Genomic DNA, 18,042 nt, shown 5'->3' on the forward strand with positions numbered 1-18,042 from the left:
TAAAAATAAAAAAAAAACGTTATTTAATGAAGAAAAAATTCAATTGAAAACATTTGGGAAACAAACCTTTTTAAGTATGAAATGATATCGAAACAAAGCATCGAGAATTTTATTGAACGAAAAATGAATTGAATTAGGTTTGGAAAGTGTTCTTTTCGAATAACGTCAAAATAAAAAGTTGAATCAATTATTTTTTTTTTTTTGGAGTGAAAGCAAAAGTTGAAGGAACTCGAGGAAATAACACATTGAAATGAATAATTTGGGATTTTTTTTTTGAACGAAATTAATTGAATAAAAAGTTGAATTGAATATAATTTTTTTTGTTTTACTGTTGTGTGAAAAAGTAAGTTGGATGATTGTTATTGAATGAAAAAACCTGATTTGAACCCATTGTTTTGCGTTCTCTTTTGAAGTAATTGGGGTTAAGTCGGATGACAGAAACAGTTGAAGGGACACCCTAAAGAAAAAATAAAGCCGATTCCTTTAAAATAAAGAGTGAAAAAATGGAAGTAAGAAGTTGAAATCAGAAATAGTAAATAAAAAGTTGATTTCAATCGGGTAATCAAGTAGGGATTTTCAGAGTAGGTTCGTCGGAGAGAAGCCAAAAAAAAAAAATAAAAAATAAAAATAAAGGTAGTATCGCTTTCTAGCTATAATTTTTGATGCATGTAAAGTTCACCCACTTATACTAACCCATAAAAATGATTACAACCACAGGAATAACTAGTACCACAGGTACTTCACCGATATATACGAGGGCCGAAATGATGATGCCAATGGCGTACTTATTGGGAATGATTGCGTCAACCCTGGATGTTTTTTCCGGAAAGGAGGTTATTAAATATTTTGAAAAACTAGAGCAAATGTCTAGCTTAGACGGATGGTCTGAGGACCAAACTGTCAAGTTATTGAAATTTAAATTAGTAGGTGAAGCTTACAATTTTTTTAAAGCCGATCCAAATTTGGATACATTGTCTTACAGCGATCTTAAAGCACGATTTATTGGAAAATTTAGACCGATTAAATTACCAGGGGAGAACCAATTGATGTTGAGTAGGTGTTATCAAAGGTACGAAGAAGATGTCTCAACTTATTGTACGAGGTTACGCGCCTTAGGGGCCAAGCTGTTAAACGAAGATTTGGAAAGAGCTGAAGCCACAGAAATTGCGGGATTGAAGAAAAAGAATAAGGAAATTATAATGAATCAATTTAAGATAGGACTACGGAAGGATTTATTGAGAGAAGTTGGAATTTTGTTGCTAAGGGAACCAGATTTGGACCTGGATAAGGCAGAAACACTTGTGAGGCTACAAGAGACTACACTTATGATGATTCAAGGGAAAAGAAACTCTTCGAATGTTTCGCAAATCGATCAGGAAAAGATCTGTTTCAATTGTGGGAAAATGGGACATCTATCTACAGTTTGTCGAAGTGGACGAGAAAGAATGCCGAGCAAGAGTTTTAGTTGCTACAAGTGTGGAAAAATAGGGCATTTGTCAAGAGAATGTGGCAGCGAAGAAACAGTAAGGAAGGTGACTTGTTACCACTGTAACAAAGTAGGACATTACGCGAATGTATGTCCAGAAAAACGGAATCCACCCGGAAATTGGAGCCCACGGAGACGATATGACTCTTATGAAAAAGGGCGAAGAGAGAATACAAGGAAGGTATTAAATCCACAAACCGAAGAAACCGGAAAGAGGCCGGTCGATTTCAGGAACTTTGGAAATGGTCGACATACCGGGGCGATTCCAAGACAATCGCTTTAAACTAAGTAGGCCGACTTTTCAACCCCGAGAAAGCGGCCAAAGTAGGTATTTTTATAGGGGAAAACTAGAAACGGCAAGAAGATGTTGGGATGCAGGAGAAAGGAATTGGAAAGGCAAGAATGGAAGAAAACGAAACCCTCGTGGAAGAGAAAGAAGCCAAAGGATGGGCAGCAAACAAAAGTCTTTGCAAATACCCCAGGTGGAACGACAGGAGATACCCTATATAGTGATTCTTCAGGTAAATGGGGAATCCTGTAATTGTTTAGTGGACACTGGAGCGGCGGTCACATTGGTAAGAAAAAGTCTGGTGCCAGAAATCGATATTAATTACAAGCGAAGAAGAGATATTCATCTCATTAGCGTTACCGGACATCAGCTGAAAATTTTTGGAACAACGACCTTAGCTCTTGGGATCAAACCAGGGATGGAAGAGACGAACTTTGAAGCATATGTATGCGAAGACGAAACTGCGGGAATTACGCCTGTTATTTTAGGAAGAGATTTTTTTGTTGCAAATAATGTACATCTGATCTATGGACCAAAGCCTGTAATGCGTCTATGGGAACGTACTGTACGTTTCCGCTCGAGAAATGAAGTAGAGGACGGAATCTGTGGAATTGAGAAACAAGTCAGACACTGTTTCTGGAATGGGATACGCGAGGATTCGCAGGGAAAAACTTATGGAAAAAGAAACATTGAAGGAAAAAATCAAAATATACAAGAAGATGGGCGGAGAACATCAAATGGTTGGACCGAGTGGCTTGGGCAAGTTCGACAATTTTATAAAATGTCAAAATGGAACGAGGTGAAGACTTCGGAAGAAAAACAACGACTACTGGAACCTACAGTTTTGGTAGAGAAAACTAAAAAAATGGAGAAGAGATTAGTCCAGGAAATGGGGACACAGACCGAAACAGAAGAGGAAGTCCGGGAATCGGATGAAAAATTGAGCCTGGAAATAGAACATCTGAACAAGGTGGAAGTAATCATTCAAGAATATGGAGAACGGAGTGAAGACGACTCAGATTACGAGGGGTACGATGAAAATATGACCCGACCAAGATTCACAATGAAGAAAAAGAGGGAAAACCCCCAGCGAGAGGAAAGAAAGAAAAAAGAAGAGTTGCAACGGGAACAAAAGGAAATCCGAGAGCCAAGGAAAAACGATCTTGAAGGAGACAAAGCAAGGAAGAAAATTTTATGGAAAATGGAAAAGGTGGGAACAGGAGAAGAAAGAGCGGTTAAACAAATGGAGGAGCTGATAGTAGGGGAGGAACTCCACAGATGGGAAACGGACGTAGTAGCAGGGTATGACTTGGATATTCCGGCCAGGTCAGAAGTGGTGATAATGGGGAACTTGAAGAAAAATCTAACAGGAAAATTTCTAGTATGCGAATCGGTGGAAGTAGGAAACTCTCACGTAATTACCGCAAAAACCTTGACGGAAAATGGTAGTCAAGTACCGATAAGACTGATAAACTTGTCGTGGAAAAATGTTGATATAAGAAGAAATCAAAAAATTGCGCATGCAGTGACGTGTGAAGAAGAAGAGGAGAGAAACGAAGGAGAGAGGTTGAAAATTCAAGGATTTGATTTTTCAAATGACAAATGGATCGAAGACGGATTTGAACTAGATCATCTTTAAAAGGGAGATAAGGAAAACGTAATCAAATTACTGAGGCAATACAAGGATTTGTTCAGAGACGATGACGACGAACTTACTAGTACTACGAAAGTGAAACACAGCATAACTCTAGAACCCGGAGCACAACCCATATGCCAAGCGCCATATCGCATACCGTATGGACAAAGGGAAGTGTTGCAACAGGAGATTGATAGGCTGTTGAAACAAAAAATCATCAGACCATCTTACAGCCCATGGTCGGCACCAGTGGTATTAGTGACACGAAAATCACCGACTGGGGAAGAAAAAGTGAGGATGTGTATTGATTACAGAAAACTCAACAGCGTCACGAAGACGCTGTTGAGACGATATATCAGATTTAATTCAAGGATATAGTTCAGGCAATAAGGTCTTATTTTCGGTGATTGACGTTGCAGAAGCATATCATCAGATAGATATGGAGGAAAAAGATATACCTTTGACTGGGTTCAGTACCTTTCAAGGTCACTACGAGTAATCCAAAATGCCATTTGGATTAGTCAATGCGCCCAGTACCTTTCAGCGTTTTATGAATATGACGCTTTCCGGACTTACAGGACAAAGTTGTATGGTATATTTGGATGACATCATTATATTCAACGCCGAAGGAGAAGAAGATCATTTAGCAAAAATAGCACAGGTCTTTGAGAAACTAAGAGAAGTAAACATCAAATTGAAACCGAAAAAATGTAATTTTCTATTAAAAAAGGTGAAATACTTGGGACATATGATTACACAAGAAGGAGTTCTTCCTGATCCGGAGAAAATTGAGGCCATTAAAAAATTCCCAATACCCCGAAATGTCAGAGGAGTCCGAGCATTCATGGGATTCGTGAATTGGTATAGAAGATTTATACCGAACGTCGCAGAGATATCAGCACCTTTAGTGAATTTAACGAAAAAGGATGTGAAATTTGAAATTTCCCTAGAAGTGTTGGAAGCAATAGACAAATTAAAACAAAGTTTGACGGCAGAGTCTGTCTTAATCTTTCCAGATTTCGAGCAATCATTTATTGTGTCCACAGACGCTTCAGGACTAGGAGTGGGGGCTATTCTGAGTCAAATGAGGGATGGTTATGAAAAACCAGTCGCCTATGCAAGTCGAAAATTTAAAAAAGCAGAATTGAATTATTCAACAACAGAAAAAGAACTGTTAGGAGTAATATTTGGGATTCAAACGTTCAGATGCTATCTTTATGGGAGAAAATTTACCGTAATTTCGGATCACAGACCACTTAAATGGCTACTTTCGATGAACGACCCAGGGTCGAGATTGACCAGATGGGCCTTGACATTAGCAGAATACGATTTTGAGATCATACATAGACGAGGAAGACTTCATGGGAATGCGGACGCACTTAGTAGGATGTATGCTAAAGATGATCATTACTTCGATATAGAATTCGAAGAGTATGAAGAATACTTAACAGTTCATCAGCCGCTGAAGACGAAGAATTTAATCTTGAAACAAGGAGACTTATTTTCAGCTCCCGAATCGTGTGCCCTCGCGCACTGCGTATCACAAGATTTCGCTATGGGACAAGGAATCGCAGTACAATTCAGAGAATCATTTGGATCAGTGAATGTTCTACTAGAACAGAAGAAAATGGTAGGAGAAGTGGCGGAGTTGAAACTCCCCGAGAGAAACGTGTATTACTTAATAACGAAATTTAAATATCATGATAAACCATCATATCGAACGGTGTGGAATGCTCTGCGGAATTTAAAGAAGACATGCGAAGATAATCAAGATAAGAAATTAGCAATTACAAAAATAGCATGCGGACTAGACGGATTGAATTGGGAGAAAATACAAGCAATGATTGAATTCATTTTTTATAATACAGACATAGAAGTGTTTATTTATACGTTGCCGAAAGAAAGTGGAGCAATTTTACGAATTGAAGAAGAAATTATCGAACCAGAGTGGGATAGAGAACTACTGAAGAAAGCGCAATCACAAGACCCATTCTGCAAAGCTATAAAAGAACAACTAGGACAAACAGAGGAAAGGATGGACGATGTGTACTATCTCTCAAAGGACGGAATATTATATCGAATAGAGGATAATACAGATAAATTAATAGTACCCAAGATATATGTTAAGAAAGTCTTAGAAGATTTTCACGACTCACCACTCGCTGGACATCGGGGACAACAAAAAACTTTGTGGAATATAAGGAAAAGATTTTATTGGATAGGCATGAGGACGGACATTATTAATTATTGTATGAGATGCGATGCGTGCAATCGGAGAAAAACTTCAGCACATCAGAAGAAAGCTCCCCTATAGCACTTTACTCCTACACGAGAACCTTGGGAATTAACATCAATGGATATCGTGGGACCCCTAGTTACTTCAATGAATGGGAATAGGTATTTATTAACATTCCAAGACTATTTTACGAAATACCCTGAAGCTATACCTATACCGGATCAAAAAGCGGAAACAATAGCAAGGATATTCGTAGAGCACATCATTGTGAGACATGGAACACCTAAAAGGCTACTGACAGACCGAGGAGCAAATTTTATGTCCAACCTATTTAAAGAGGTGTGTGAAGTATTAAATATTGAAAAAATTCAAACTTCTAGTTACGCTCTTACGTCAAACGGGCAGATTGAAAGAATGCACCGTGTTTTTAAGGATATGTTGTCGCAATATATTTGTGAAAGTCAACGAGATTGGGATAATTGGATACCCTTTGTTTTGATGGCTTATCGGGGGAGTATTCACAGTTCAACCGGTTATAGCCCATACTTTCTTTTACATGGCTGAGATCAGGTACTTCCTATGGATAGCTTCATTCGATCCCAGAGATTGAAGTATGATTATGACGAAAATTATGTCTCGGAATTCATGGCTAGGATGCATAGAGTATACTCGGAAGTTTATAATAATACTGAAAAAACTAAGGAGAAAAGAATTAAAGAATTCAATAAGAAATTGGAAGAGAGAGCATTTGAACTGGGAGACTTAGTGTACCTTAAAAATATGGCCACGAAAATTGGGACGTCAAAGAAGCTGAGTAAACCATGGATAGGACCATACCGAATTATGACAAGAATAGGTCCCGTAACATACGAACTTAGGAAGGTGGGAACAAGACAAAATCAAATTGTCCATGTAAATAGACTGAAAGCATTTCACGGGAAAGTAGAAGAGGACCCAGAGGAAGCGGAAACACCTCTTAGACGAAAGAAAGAGGAAAGAGTGATGGAAGAAGAGGACAAGGAAGAGGAAACTTCAAAATGGTCACCTGCAGTAATTCCACAGTTTTGGGCCCCTGGCCTACTAAGAGGAGAGAGCAACCCCAATACAAGTAGTGATGATGGATCATCAGAAGAAGGCCCCGAAGAAAATTTACTGGAGGAACCTGAACCGGTTCTAAGGCGATCCACAAGAATTCGCAAACCTCCGGAGAGGTATACACCCTAGAGACAAAGTTAAGAAAAAAAAAAAAAACTGCCTCCGTGGAGGGGGCCAAGAATATATCTACCAGGGCCGACATTGTCTGATGGAAAAAAAAAATCTCAAAGTAAGTAACACTTCAAAATATCGCGTGTAGCGAATTTCTTTTAAAGAGGGAGAAGCCCCTTTAAGCTTCAATGGAGACCCTAATGGCTACCTGATCAGACCACGGGTAGGCAATAGGCTAGGTATAAAAACGTTAGAAAAACTGTTTTGACAAAGTTTTAGGTAAGGAATGATTGTTTTGATTTTTCTATGGAAGAAGTTTGGCCATTGTTATATTTAACATGTCGATATTTTGTGTTAATTGTAACTGAAGAACTGATATTCTTACTTGTATTTTTGATTTTGATTGCGTAACGATATTATAATAGCAATTATAGGCTCTCGTGTGGAGGTACGGGTTGATATCCTTCATAATGAAAAGGACAATTTTGCTCAAAGACATCAAGTTGTAGGGACAGCCTGCAACATCATGTATGAATAGCCTTAGAACAATTATATAAGGACTCATTGTACGCTGAATAATCATTATTGTAACCTATTCTTAGGTGGTGCGCGAATCGGGAAAGAAACCAATTAAACAAACAGTGCCACATCATGAGCCAACTCCGTAGAGCAGCAACTGATAGCAGCAACGGGAACAACTATAAGGCGATTACCTTTATTCTGACCTTTCTGCTAATTCTGGAGTGTCGCGGAATAATTGTGTACGACTGTAATGACTACAATACAGACATTATAAAGGTATCAATTAGGGACGTGGCGCAATGCCCGGAACCGGAATCTGAATACTCGAGTGTCGAGGCCCAAATTAAACTGATTCAGCGAAACGAAATAAACATCATACAGGTCTGGACTTGTTTAATCGAAATAACTCGGTTAATCACCCATTGCGGAATGCATAGCCATAGTTCGGTAGTGGCCGGCGGACTTTCAAATTTTGTGCACCGAATCGGGGCAGACGAATGTTTATCCTTACATCGTTATCGAAGCATACGGTTGTATCACCAGGATATAGGAGGTATAGCGATGAACGGGACTACCACAGCTTCGCTGACCATCGCTGGGACGGTGAATGCAGAGGGTACCTGTAAAGGCACGACCTACCACGAAGGAGGGCACACCTGGGAAGATGTAATCATTACCGCTTCTATAAAAATTCAAGCGAGTGATTATTGGGCAAAAATCAAAATGGACGAAAACCAGATACAGCTGGTAGGAGGAGTAACCTGTTCATTTCTAACAGGATACTGTTTCGACACGACGCTAGGAGAGAACGTCTGGAGAAGTAACACTCAAATCCCGTGTGAGGATAAATTGAGCTTACTTTATCAAGGAAAAGCGGAAGTGGTAACCAATGAAAGCAATAGGGAACGCTACGTAGTAGTGGAAAGTGAAGACAAGATATTTGCTCATAAAAAAGGAATAATGTGTCATGCCGAAATCTGGCAAACCGAGCACCCTAGGATAGTAATCTGGATGAAAGAAACAGGAAACGTATTAGACCCACATATGGAAATACTACCATACAATACGGACCTGATGACCTATGTAAACAGTAAATTCCTATACGTAGAGCAAGCGTATAAGAGGAATCTGGAAAAACTCCATTTAGATACAATTCATCGGAGATGTCTGGTACATCGAGAAGTACTCAGAAACCGTTTGTTAATGGCACCCCTGATACCAACCTTGATTAGTCAGATAGTCCAAGAGGATGGAGGACATGTTGGACGTGTACTAGGGGAAGTACTCTACATTATGAGGTGTGTACCAAAATCCGCAAGTATTAGGCGAACCGACAAATGTTACCACGAATTACCCATAGAAGAAAATAACCAATCCAAGTTTATAGCCCCAGTGACGCGAATCATTCAAGATCACGCGGAGGAAATAGACTGTAACGGACTTAATCCCCCCTTGTATTTTATAGACAATGAATGGATTGGCCTAGGGCCATACCCCACGATTAAAAGGGCGCCAAAGGAACTAGAAGTAGAGACATCGCCCAAGTTGAATTTTTCTCCTATATTACCAATAGGTTCAGCAGGGTTATATACCCAAGACGAAGTCCATAAAGCGCAGAAAATACTAACATTTGGATCCGAAAGGAAAGCAGTGGAAAATATAATCTCCAGGCGAGTTGTGGGACTCGAGACGACAGGGCAAGGATTTTCAACGTTGAACATATTCAATTCGGAAGAAATGAAGGAATTAGCCCATTCGACAATGAAACAAATATGGGGATGGTTTACCGACGTCGGGATGTTTATGAGTGGTCTCATAGGATTCTATACCATATTCAAAGTAATTAAATATGCAGTTGGAGTAACCCTGAACGGACTACATTTATATAAAACAGTAGGTTGTGGCATCACCCTACTAGCAAGCTTATGGAGCAATCTTACGATGTGGATCATGTATCGCCAACGAGAATCAACACCGCCAACTAATCCGGGTGAAAATTCTAATGCGGAAAACATAGATATTGAAAACGGGAAAACCCCTATGGGAAGTCCCATACCGCGAACAAAAGTCTATCCGGACTTATCCGTCGAACCCCACTGGACGAAACGAAATCGGAATTAAATCGACTAAATATCAGCGAAAAGTCAGAAAAGGTCGCCTTATAACACAGCATTCCAGCAACGAGACAACGCCAGTATTTTCAGCAAAAGTGCGTCGAAAGCTAGGGAATGTCAAGTGAAAAAGTCAATTCTTAAAATGCCGATACCCGCGTCCGACAATATAAACATAGTGTTTAATTAGGTCATAGAAAGATAAGAGTCTCTCAGAGGTAAGAGAAACCTCCATATAGTGAACAGGACCGGACTTAACTTTAGTGTAGGGCCCTAGAGGATTGTGAGCAGTTAAATTTTTGGTTTTATATTTTATCATTTTATTAAATACAGGTTCCAATCACTTATTTTGGGAAAAAGTCAAGGCAAGATGTAGCCTTGGACTTTTTTTCAAAGGAGGGAGTATTGTAATAGTTCGCCTCATGAGAAGACGCCCTGTATTTTATTTTTAATTTTGTGGTCTCACATATTTATCTGAATAGGAAAAATTGAAGTTCATGGGGATACGATATCTTACTGAACGGATGTATATAGGATTTGTACGTGCTAAAGGCATATTTCTTAACCACAAAATACAGTGGGTTTATTCACAGTTACTTTGTAAGGGCCAGACGAAAAAACTCATTATTATTGATAGCTGGAGACACTTTGTTTATGAAACGCAGCTGGGTCTTTTGAAAAGTCAGCGATAAGCTGGGAACGTTATGCTAAAAACCACTTAAATACTTAACGAATCACGAAGCGACTGAAAGAACTAAATGATAGAATTGAATTATCTGATTGGATGTATGGGCCGTAACTTTGCCATTCAATTTTGAGAAGGGAAATATCCGTGGACTTAGAAAAAATTTTGTCGCGAGAGATGGAACGCGGTAGAGTGGGTTTTGCCGGGAAGTCTTGAGGTGTCCGTCGGTGATTTTGGGTCGTCGAAGGGTCGATTTGAGAGAAAATAATTAGAGGGTTTAAGTTTGGGGAGTCGTGAGGTGTCCGTCGGTGATTTTGGGTCGTCGAAGGGTCGATTTGAGAAAAATCAATTAGAGGAGAATTTTTTTGAGATAAAGTCGGAAAACTAATTAAGTAGTAGAAAGAAAGGGGTAACCGAGAGTTCAGTCGCGAGTTATTCGAAAAGGGTGATATTCAAGGTACTTTTGGGAGTTTGGGAAAAACCCGATTTTCCTTTCCTTCTTTTGGGTTGCAAATTCGACGAGTGAAATTCGGAATTGGTGTTAGATTCAGCGAACCATAAAAGGATTAGCCGCGTTCTATAGCTGAACGGAGGAATAGAGCTATTGGTAAGTAAGTTTTAGGGTTTTTTTCGTCTGGTGGCTAACCATATAATTTTATTGAAACACTGTGGATGAATATTTATTTAAATAGTTTGTCTCATATAGAGTTGCCGAATAAAGGGTATGCTTATGAATATTAAATCGAATGCCGGTTGAGCATGCTCTTATGGTCTGGTTGTTAATTTGATGGTCTGGTTTCTTTTTGCTTATTTTTGTCGTTAATATTATATTAATTTGTAAGTTTCGAATTTCTTATATATTTTTTTTTTATTATACTTATCAACTTTGAAAGCGGTGTATTATTGCCGGTAATTATACTGGTAGGAGAGCAGGGGAAAAAGGGGAACATAGAGTATATTTATATCTCACAATACATGAGAGAACTCGCTAGGAAAAGTTCATAAGAGGTATCAATGGCATATCCCGACAAAGCGCCTGGAAGGACTTAAGTGAAGAAGTTTTCTATACTAAAACAGTGCCTATTTGATAGGAGAAGCTAAGCCAAACCTTTGGAGGGTGATTACTTCTGCAGACAACATCTAAGATAGTTCTCTGGTAAGTATCATTCTTCGTTTCTAAATTTCAAATGGTGACAGCGGCTGCTCTAATTTTAAGTTTGACTATAGTTTTCCCTAGCAAAAAGTATCTTCCGCTTTAAATACAGAGGTCAAACCCATCATAGGGGTTACAATAGCATTTGTAAGTAACATGTTTCCTGGTTCAATGTCAGACAAGCAAAGAAATACAAACAACATAAAATATAAAAATTGAAGATGAACGTATAGAAATAGTAACATTAGTGAAGTATTTGGGATTTCAACTCGATAATTGCTTACCATTCAACGACCACTTCAAATATATTGAAAAGAAGATCGCAAAAAAATTTTTTTTTATCTCAAGAATCGCCAATAACTGAGCAACAGATACAAAAATTATGGTATATAAATCAATAATCCAACCCCATTTTGACTACTGTGCATCTATTTTATTCTCTTTTAATTTGAACAAAGTGTAACAAATACAAAAACTACAAAATCGAGGAATGAGAATAATTTTAAAATGTAATTGGGATACATCAATTTCTACCATGCTATCTGCTCTACAATGGCTCTCAGTATCCAAAAGATTATTCTATTGTTTCATGGTTTTCATTTATAAAATATTAAATAAAATGACCCCACCATACTTGCTATCATTAATAACTTTCAATAAGGACATTCATCACCATTCTACTAGGCACAACAGTCACATTCATATAAATAGAACAAATACAAGAAATAGTATGAGCAGTTTATTTTTTAAAGGGTTTGTCCAATTCAATGATCTACCTGATTCAATTAAATCTACTCTATCAATAAAGATTTTCAAGAGCGAACTGTTAAAATATGTTCATGATGGAAATTGAAAAATTCCTTTTTGTTCAGTTCAAATTATGTATGTATATAAAATTGTATTATTTATATAAATTGTTGATTATATTATATTTTAAGTTAGCTAACCTGTATATTAGGGAATCCTAATTCAAATATTTTTGATGAGTTAATTGAATAACCATTTAGAACCAGAAGATATGATACTTGAAGTCAAAGGCTTCCTAATTCATGATGTTTTGAAGCCTGGAGTGACCATTAATGTGCCTCCATTTCTAATGAGTAATCAGTTCACTGAAAGTAAATCCAGGAGGACATTAGAGATAGCAAGAGCCAGAATTCACGTAGAGCAGGCAAATGCTAGGATCAAAAATTTTAGAATTTTGAAATTCATTCCTGGTTCAATCAAGAAATTTTCTTCTGCAATATTTCAAGTTATATGTTCTCTTGTTAACTTACAAAACCCTTTAGTTAAAAATATTGTAGAGGAAAATGAATGAATTTTCATTTCACCTTTTTTTTAAGAAACCATTGAATGTTAAGTTTTCACTATTCCAGAGTTTTTAGTTTTTGATAGAATTACTTTTTTTTAAAGATTTTTTATTATCAGAAAGTTGTTTTTTCTTTGTGCAGATTCTACTTTTTTCAGAGTTTTCTTTTTCTAGTCCTATACAATATAGTTTGAATATTTCATATTTGTTACGTGTATTAAAATGAAAGGTGATTTAATTTAGATTTTCATATATCCATTTTTCAACTTTTATTCTCTAAGTCAATATAAAGAGAATACAAACTCTCTATACTTTGGCGTTGAAATAAATTCAGCTGAACAATTTCACTGCCATTATATAAACTCGTTACATACTTTCTGCAAATGAATTAATTTATGATTATTTCACAATATACCTGATATGAATTTTTATATAAAAAGCAGCAAATCAATTAAATACAAGCAGTTACTGTATCAAGTAAATGAATAGCAAATGTGCTGTAGATATATTGATATATACAAATTGTTCTAGTTAATGTTTTTCTGTGATAATATGACTGTGTTGGCTGGAAGATTTAGTCGATGACCTTTTGGTATTCACCAATAAAGTAAACAATGTCAAAATTCATTTGCATATATTAAAAAAATAATAAATACAATACATCATGAGCTTAGTGAAATATTCATTCAAATAAAACTCTTTTAGTATATGAATATTTTTTCCCAACTCTTATTCTTTTCAATTTTATTAATGGCAACATCAGCAGTGGTTCATAAAATTAGGTAACAGTAGTCTCTTCCAATAATGTGTAGCTGCTCCTGAATTTGATCATAATAATTATGATCTTCATTGACAATATATTCACCATTTTCACTGAATAAAATGTCACTTTTTTTCAAACTATCTGCCAAGATGGAGTTCCTCCATCTGAAAAAAGCAGTCCATCTGGAGAGGCCCCCAAAAATCCACAAGGACGTAGCCATAGTCCTGTTCGCACGACCTTTGTTCCTGTTAGTTTTTCAAAAGATTGAATCCCATTAATTTCGTTCTGGCTTCACCATTGAGTTTGTTTTACCCTTTCCAAGTCATAGCTTCCTAAAAATAAAATTCTGTGAATTTGCTAATCAATATATGGAAAAAAATGCCATTTTTTTTTCGAAAATACTTTCATTGAAATTAATCATTTGATGTACAATATGTGTAGAAGATAGGAATTACAATACTTCTATGAAAAAAATATAATGAATTTTACAAATAGTCTCTCTTGATATACATGTCATGTATATCATTCAGAGACGCTTGATTCATTCACAAAAAGGAAGAAATAGTCAATTCAAAACCGTTAATCCACTGCCTACATGGCGCAACAGGCACTAAATCATATAGAAATTGCTTCTTTGCTAAATTTATATACTGAGCATGAGAAATCAAATAGATAGCATTTATAGGAAATATCTACAAAATAAATCAAAAATAGATACTGAAATGGATCAAACTCCTATGAATAAATAATATGCATATTTATTTGTGAAATTTTTTGATTTCAGAAGTATTGTATCCTATTTTTTTGGAAAAGGAAATTTCAAAAAACTGTTCTTAAAAATTCATTCTATCCACAAAAATAGTAAAGTTGCCAGATATGACAAAAAATTCTGCTTGTTAGACCATTGTTAGCTGCTACTTTTATTGTGAATAGAATACTGATATTATAGGTTGCTATGACTGTCTTATGGAGCAAGTTTGCACTTACAATATATATCGTTATTGAAGCTTAATACTTAAAAAATATAAAACCGTTCAAAATTAATAAATGTGATATATGAAACTGTGATACAAAGATCAGTGAAATTTGAAAAAAAAAATTATTATTCATTGTTAAGAATGTCTTACCCGATAATTTTTTGAATAATGATGGATTATATCTCTGTCTACTGGATTCAATTTCGTAATCAAACTTCAATAACACCTGTAAATACAATAATTCAATAAACAATAGCAGTTTCCAAAGTTGAGTGGAATAGATATAGGCACATAGTTCATGTTATTACTGAATCCAATTTAGTTGAAAGTAGTTACACAGTCATATTTTTGTAGACAAAATCTAAACTTTTTCTGTTATGCAACTACTTTCAATATATTCTAGTACCATTCTGTCCGAATCAGAACAAACCTAATAGGTGAATACCTACATAAAATTGCCATAAATATGCTTCCGAACTCGCTCATATATAAAATGTATTTTCATTCTATTAAATTGCCTTGATTGGAATAAATTATTGGTTATTAATAAAAACTCACCTCGATATCATAGGTCTTGTCAGGATTTTCAATCCTGCATCAAAATTGCACATTTCTAAATGTCCAGACGAAAGACTCTGTTCACCTCTCTGTATGCATTTCAAATCGTCAGGAAAATAATCACTTATTGCAGATAATTTTATAATATTCATCAGATTACAAAGTGATTATTATTATTACTAGATTAGAAGCTTGTCTGAGTTTAGTTTCGAATATGAAGCTTCCTTGAGATTACTATGAATTTATATTAATTTTTATTAATTTTAATCATTACCTCAGGAAACTGAATGGAATGAAAGAACGTTGATTAAGTTTTAGGTTAGTAGTGGGGTGAGAGCGGAATTTGTTGACAGCTATGACTAAGATGTCTAAAAACACAGGAATCTTAGCTGTGATGTTACATTTACCAGAATTGATCTAGGACAATAGAAAATTTCTTGAACATCACTAGTTTCATTTCAATATAAAAAAAATTATAAAAGGGAATTTCAATTTCACTAGTTCGGACTTCCATTGTCTACTATGTAAAATGATTTGAAATCCCTGAAACAACTAAAAAAGAATAATTAAAAATGAATAGCTGAAAATAACAATTATATTGAGCAAAATGAACCTGAAATGAAATAATAGTGAAATAAACTAAAAGTAAAAATAGAACAATTGAGTAAATAAAAAACAAAATAAAAATAAAGGAATGAAAAAGAAAATAAAAATAAAATGTGTAGAGATTCCAAGTCACGTTAGTTCACGACGTTTCGATTGTAGATACCCTTTATTTTTATGACCATTTATCAGAACATTTTTCTTTTGAAAACATAAGGGGCAACGACAAATTGATACTATTGTATACAGGCATACCTACAGAAAATATATTTAAATTTATTAAAAAACATAGATATAAATTGGTATTATAGTTGGAAAGTACAAAAATTGAACAAAGTGGATCAGTTATTGATGACTTTGATGAAAGTAAGACAACATTTTCCCCATGAGGATTTAGCCGTTCAATTTAGTGTGTCACAGTCATCAGTATCGAATGTGGTAACAACATGGCTTCATGTCTTACACGAAATCATTTTCAAACAAATGATGTCAAAAATTCCACCGAGAAGAAAAAATAAACTTTGTTTGCCAAATTGTTTTAGCAGTTTCACGAACTGTAGAATCATTTTAGATTGTACCGAAGTGTATACATGTGTTTCTCGATCTAGCATGAAGGTTCAGAAACTAACATTTAGTACATACAAGCATAGAAACACATGCAAGGGTTTGATAGGTGTAGCTCCAAATAGAGTAGTTAATTATGTGTCATGCCAATATCCAGGATCAACATCAGATAAGAAGATAGTGAAAGATTGTGGAATCTTAGAATCAATTTGAAGCAGGCGATTTAGTGTTGGCAGACAAAGGTTTTTCGATCAAAGACATTATGCCTGCAGGAGTTTATATTAATATTCCTCCATTTTTAACGACATCCCAGTTTACCCCAGAACAAGTGAGACAAACATAATGTATTGCAAGAGCGAGAATACACGTGGAAAGAGCCATTCGAAGAATGAAAATATATAATATTTTAAACTTCATTCCCAATTCACTATTACCGCATGCTGATGCTGTTTTTCAGGTTATAGGTGCTTTGACCAATTTACAACATTCTTTAATCAAGGAGGTAGAACAGTAAACTTTCAAACAATGATTTTGGATATTTATTTCTTCTACAGGCAGACAAAACAACACCAAATTTACTGCTTGTTATCCTGTGCTTACATGCAATCAACCAGTTTTCATTGTTCCCTGCCCTATTGTTAGTTGGTGTACCGACAGTACTATGGCCTTGGTTACACCACATTTCTCGATAAAAAATGCTTCTTTATTCGAGGCATTTGCGTATCCTTCCGAAAAGATAACATCTTCAATGCTTGGGATGAGAAGAGTCTTTTTTGAAGGAGTAGACATTATCCACCAAGAAAATCCAGTAGGATTTGAATCTCCCAATTCTTTCTTGAATAGATCAAGTTCATTCTCATTTGCTGGTCTTTGAACAGCTGTGTAATTTGTTCTTTTAGGCTGGTAGATGTCTTTTATCTTCGTAATGACATCAACTTCATCTTGTATGTTTGGTTTGTTCCACACACATGCCTTATCAGTTACACTGATGTTATGATGAGCATATATGCAAAGGGCTGCCATATGGTGACATTCAGCTAGACCTCTTGGACAAGAGCATTTACTATGCCATCATCAAAATCAATTGAGATCTGAAATACAAATTTTTGATAATCATTCAAATTTTTACCATGTATTTAATATCAAGGAGATACCTCCACTGTATAGTTTTTGTTTCTCATACTTGCTCTAACTCCGCCTTTCAATAAAGCTGGTACAACGTCACTATCAAAACTCATTCTTACAACATTCCCACTTTCGTAAGAATTTTCACCTCTTTGCAGCTGTGATGAATCATTTTTGAAAAATTCTGCTATCACAGAAAGTGATATAACATGCTTGGATGCCACTGTAAAAAAGGAATAATTTAGAAATGGCAGGTATTTCAATTTTGATGAAACATGGTAGGTATTCTAACATTTTCTTTTCATCGAAAAGATGTGTAAATAGGTTTAAAATTATTGCACATGTGTTAACACCTATTATACTTCAAATATTAGTAAAGAATTAGGTATACAGGCTTTAAGTTTATTTACAAAAACCAAAAACAGTATCTAATCATCTTAATAAGTTTGTTTAATATCATGACATAACCTATATGAAAGTGAAGAACAAAGGATTATGTGAAAATCTATTGAAATATAATGAAAGTTTGTGGATTATTGATAAATATAGATTGTATTACTTACTTTTTTGATAGTTTTAATGCTAACAAAGTCTCAAATATTCCAAAATTCCCAAATACGTATGACTTCAATAGCTAAACAATGGTAAAAAATCTTTGTTTAGATGAAGGACCATAACCTTCCCTAACATATGACGTCACACTAACGTAGCGTATTGAACTAATAATGAAGTGCCCTCTATCGGACAATAGCATATGCTATCATACATTTTAGTTGACTTAGGCCCAGTTGTACAATCGTGGTTTAAGGCGAGGTTCAC

The 18,042-nt window shown here is 35.7% G+C and overlaps 1 protein-coding gene and 1 long non-coding RNA gene across 3 annotated transcripts; one reads left to right on the forward strand and one right to left on the reverse strand.

Annotated features, from left to right (window-relative positions):
- The first annotated feature begins 3,967 nt into the window (after positions 1–3,967).
- On the forward strand, positions 3,968–5,725 carry LOC111512739 (uncharacterized). Its single transcript, XM_023168891.2, has one exon. It carries the CDS (start codon positions 3,968–3,970, stop codon positions 5,723–5,725), a length of 1,758 nt encoding a protein of 585 aa, XP_023024659.2.
- A 7,525-nt stretch (positions 5,726–13,250) lies between these two features.
- On the reverse strand, positions 13,251–17,842 carry LOC141480324 (uncharacterized). Of its 2 annotated transcripts, none has more exons than XR_012464266.1 (3): positions 17,787–17,842; positions 14,524–17,446; positions 13,251–13,728 (listed from the first exon to the last, which is right to left on the reverse strand). It is a non-coding gene; the product is annotated as an uncharacterized lncRNA (long non-coding RNA). The 2 variants fall into 2 exon arrangements; XR_012464267.1 differs by lacking the exon at positions 17,787–17,842 and having other exon boundaries at positions 14,524–17,189; positions 17,253–17,388.
- Between the last annotated feature and the right edge of the window lie 200 nt (positions 17,843–18,042).

This window comes from Leptinotarsa decemlineata, unplaced genomic scaffold (assembly GCF_025532065.1).
Source record: "Leptinotarsa decemlineata unplaced genomic scaffold, Ldec_3_MD MMD2_P_RNA_scaffold_7, whole genome shotgun sequence".
In the NCBI taxonomy this organism is placed as follows: Eukaryota; Metazoa; Arthropoda; class Insecta; order Coleoptera; family Chrysomelidae; genus Leptinotarsa; species Leptinotarsa decemlineata.

Bases quoted from the DNA above. Each gene is read 5' to 3' on its own strand.
- LOC111512739 (XM_023168891.2), top strand. From the start codon at position 3,968: ATGACGCTTTCCGGACTTACAGGACAAAGTTGTATGGTATATTTGGAT.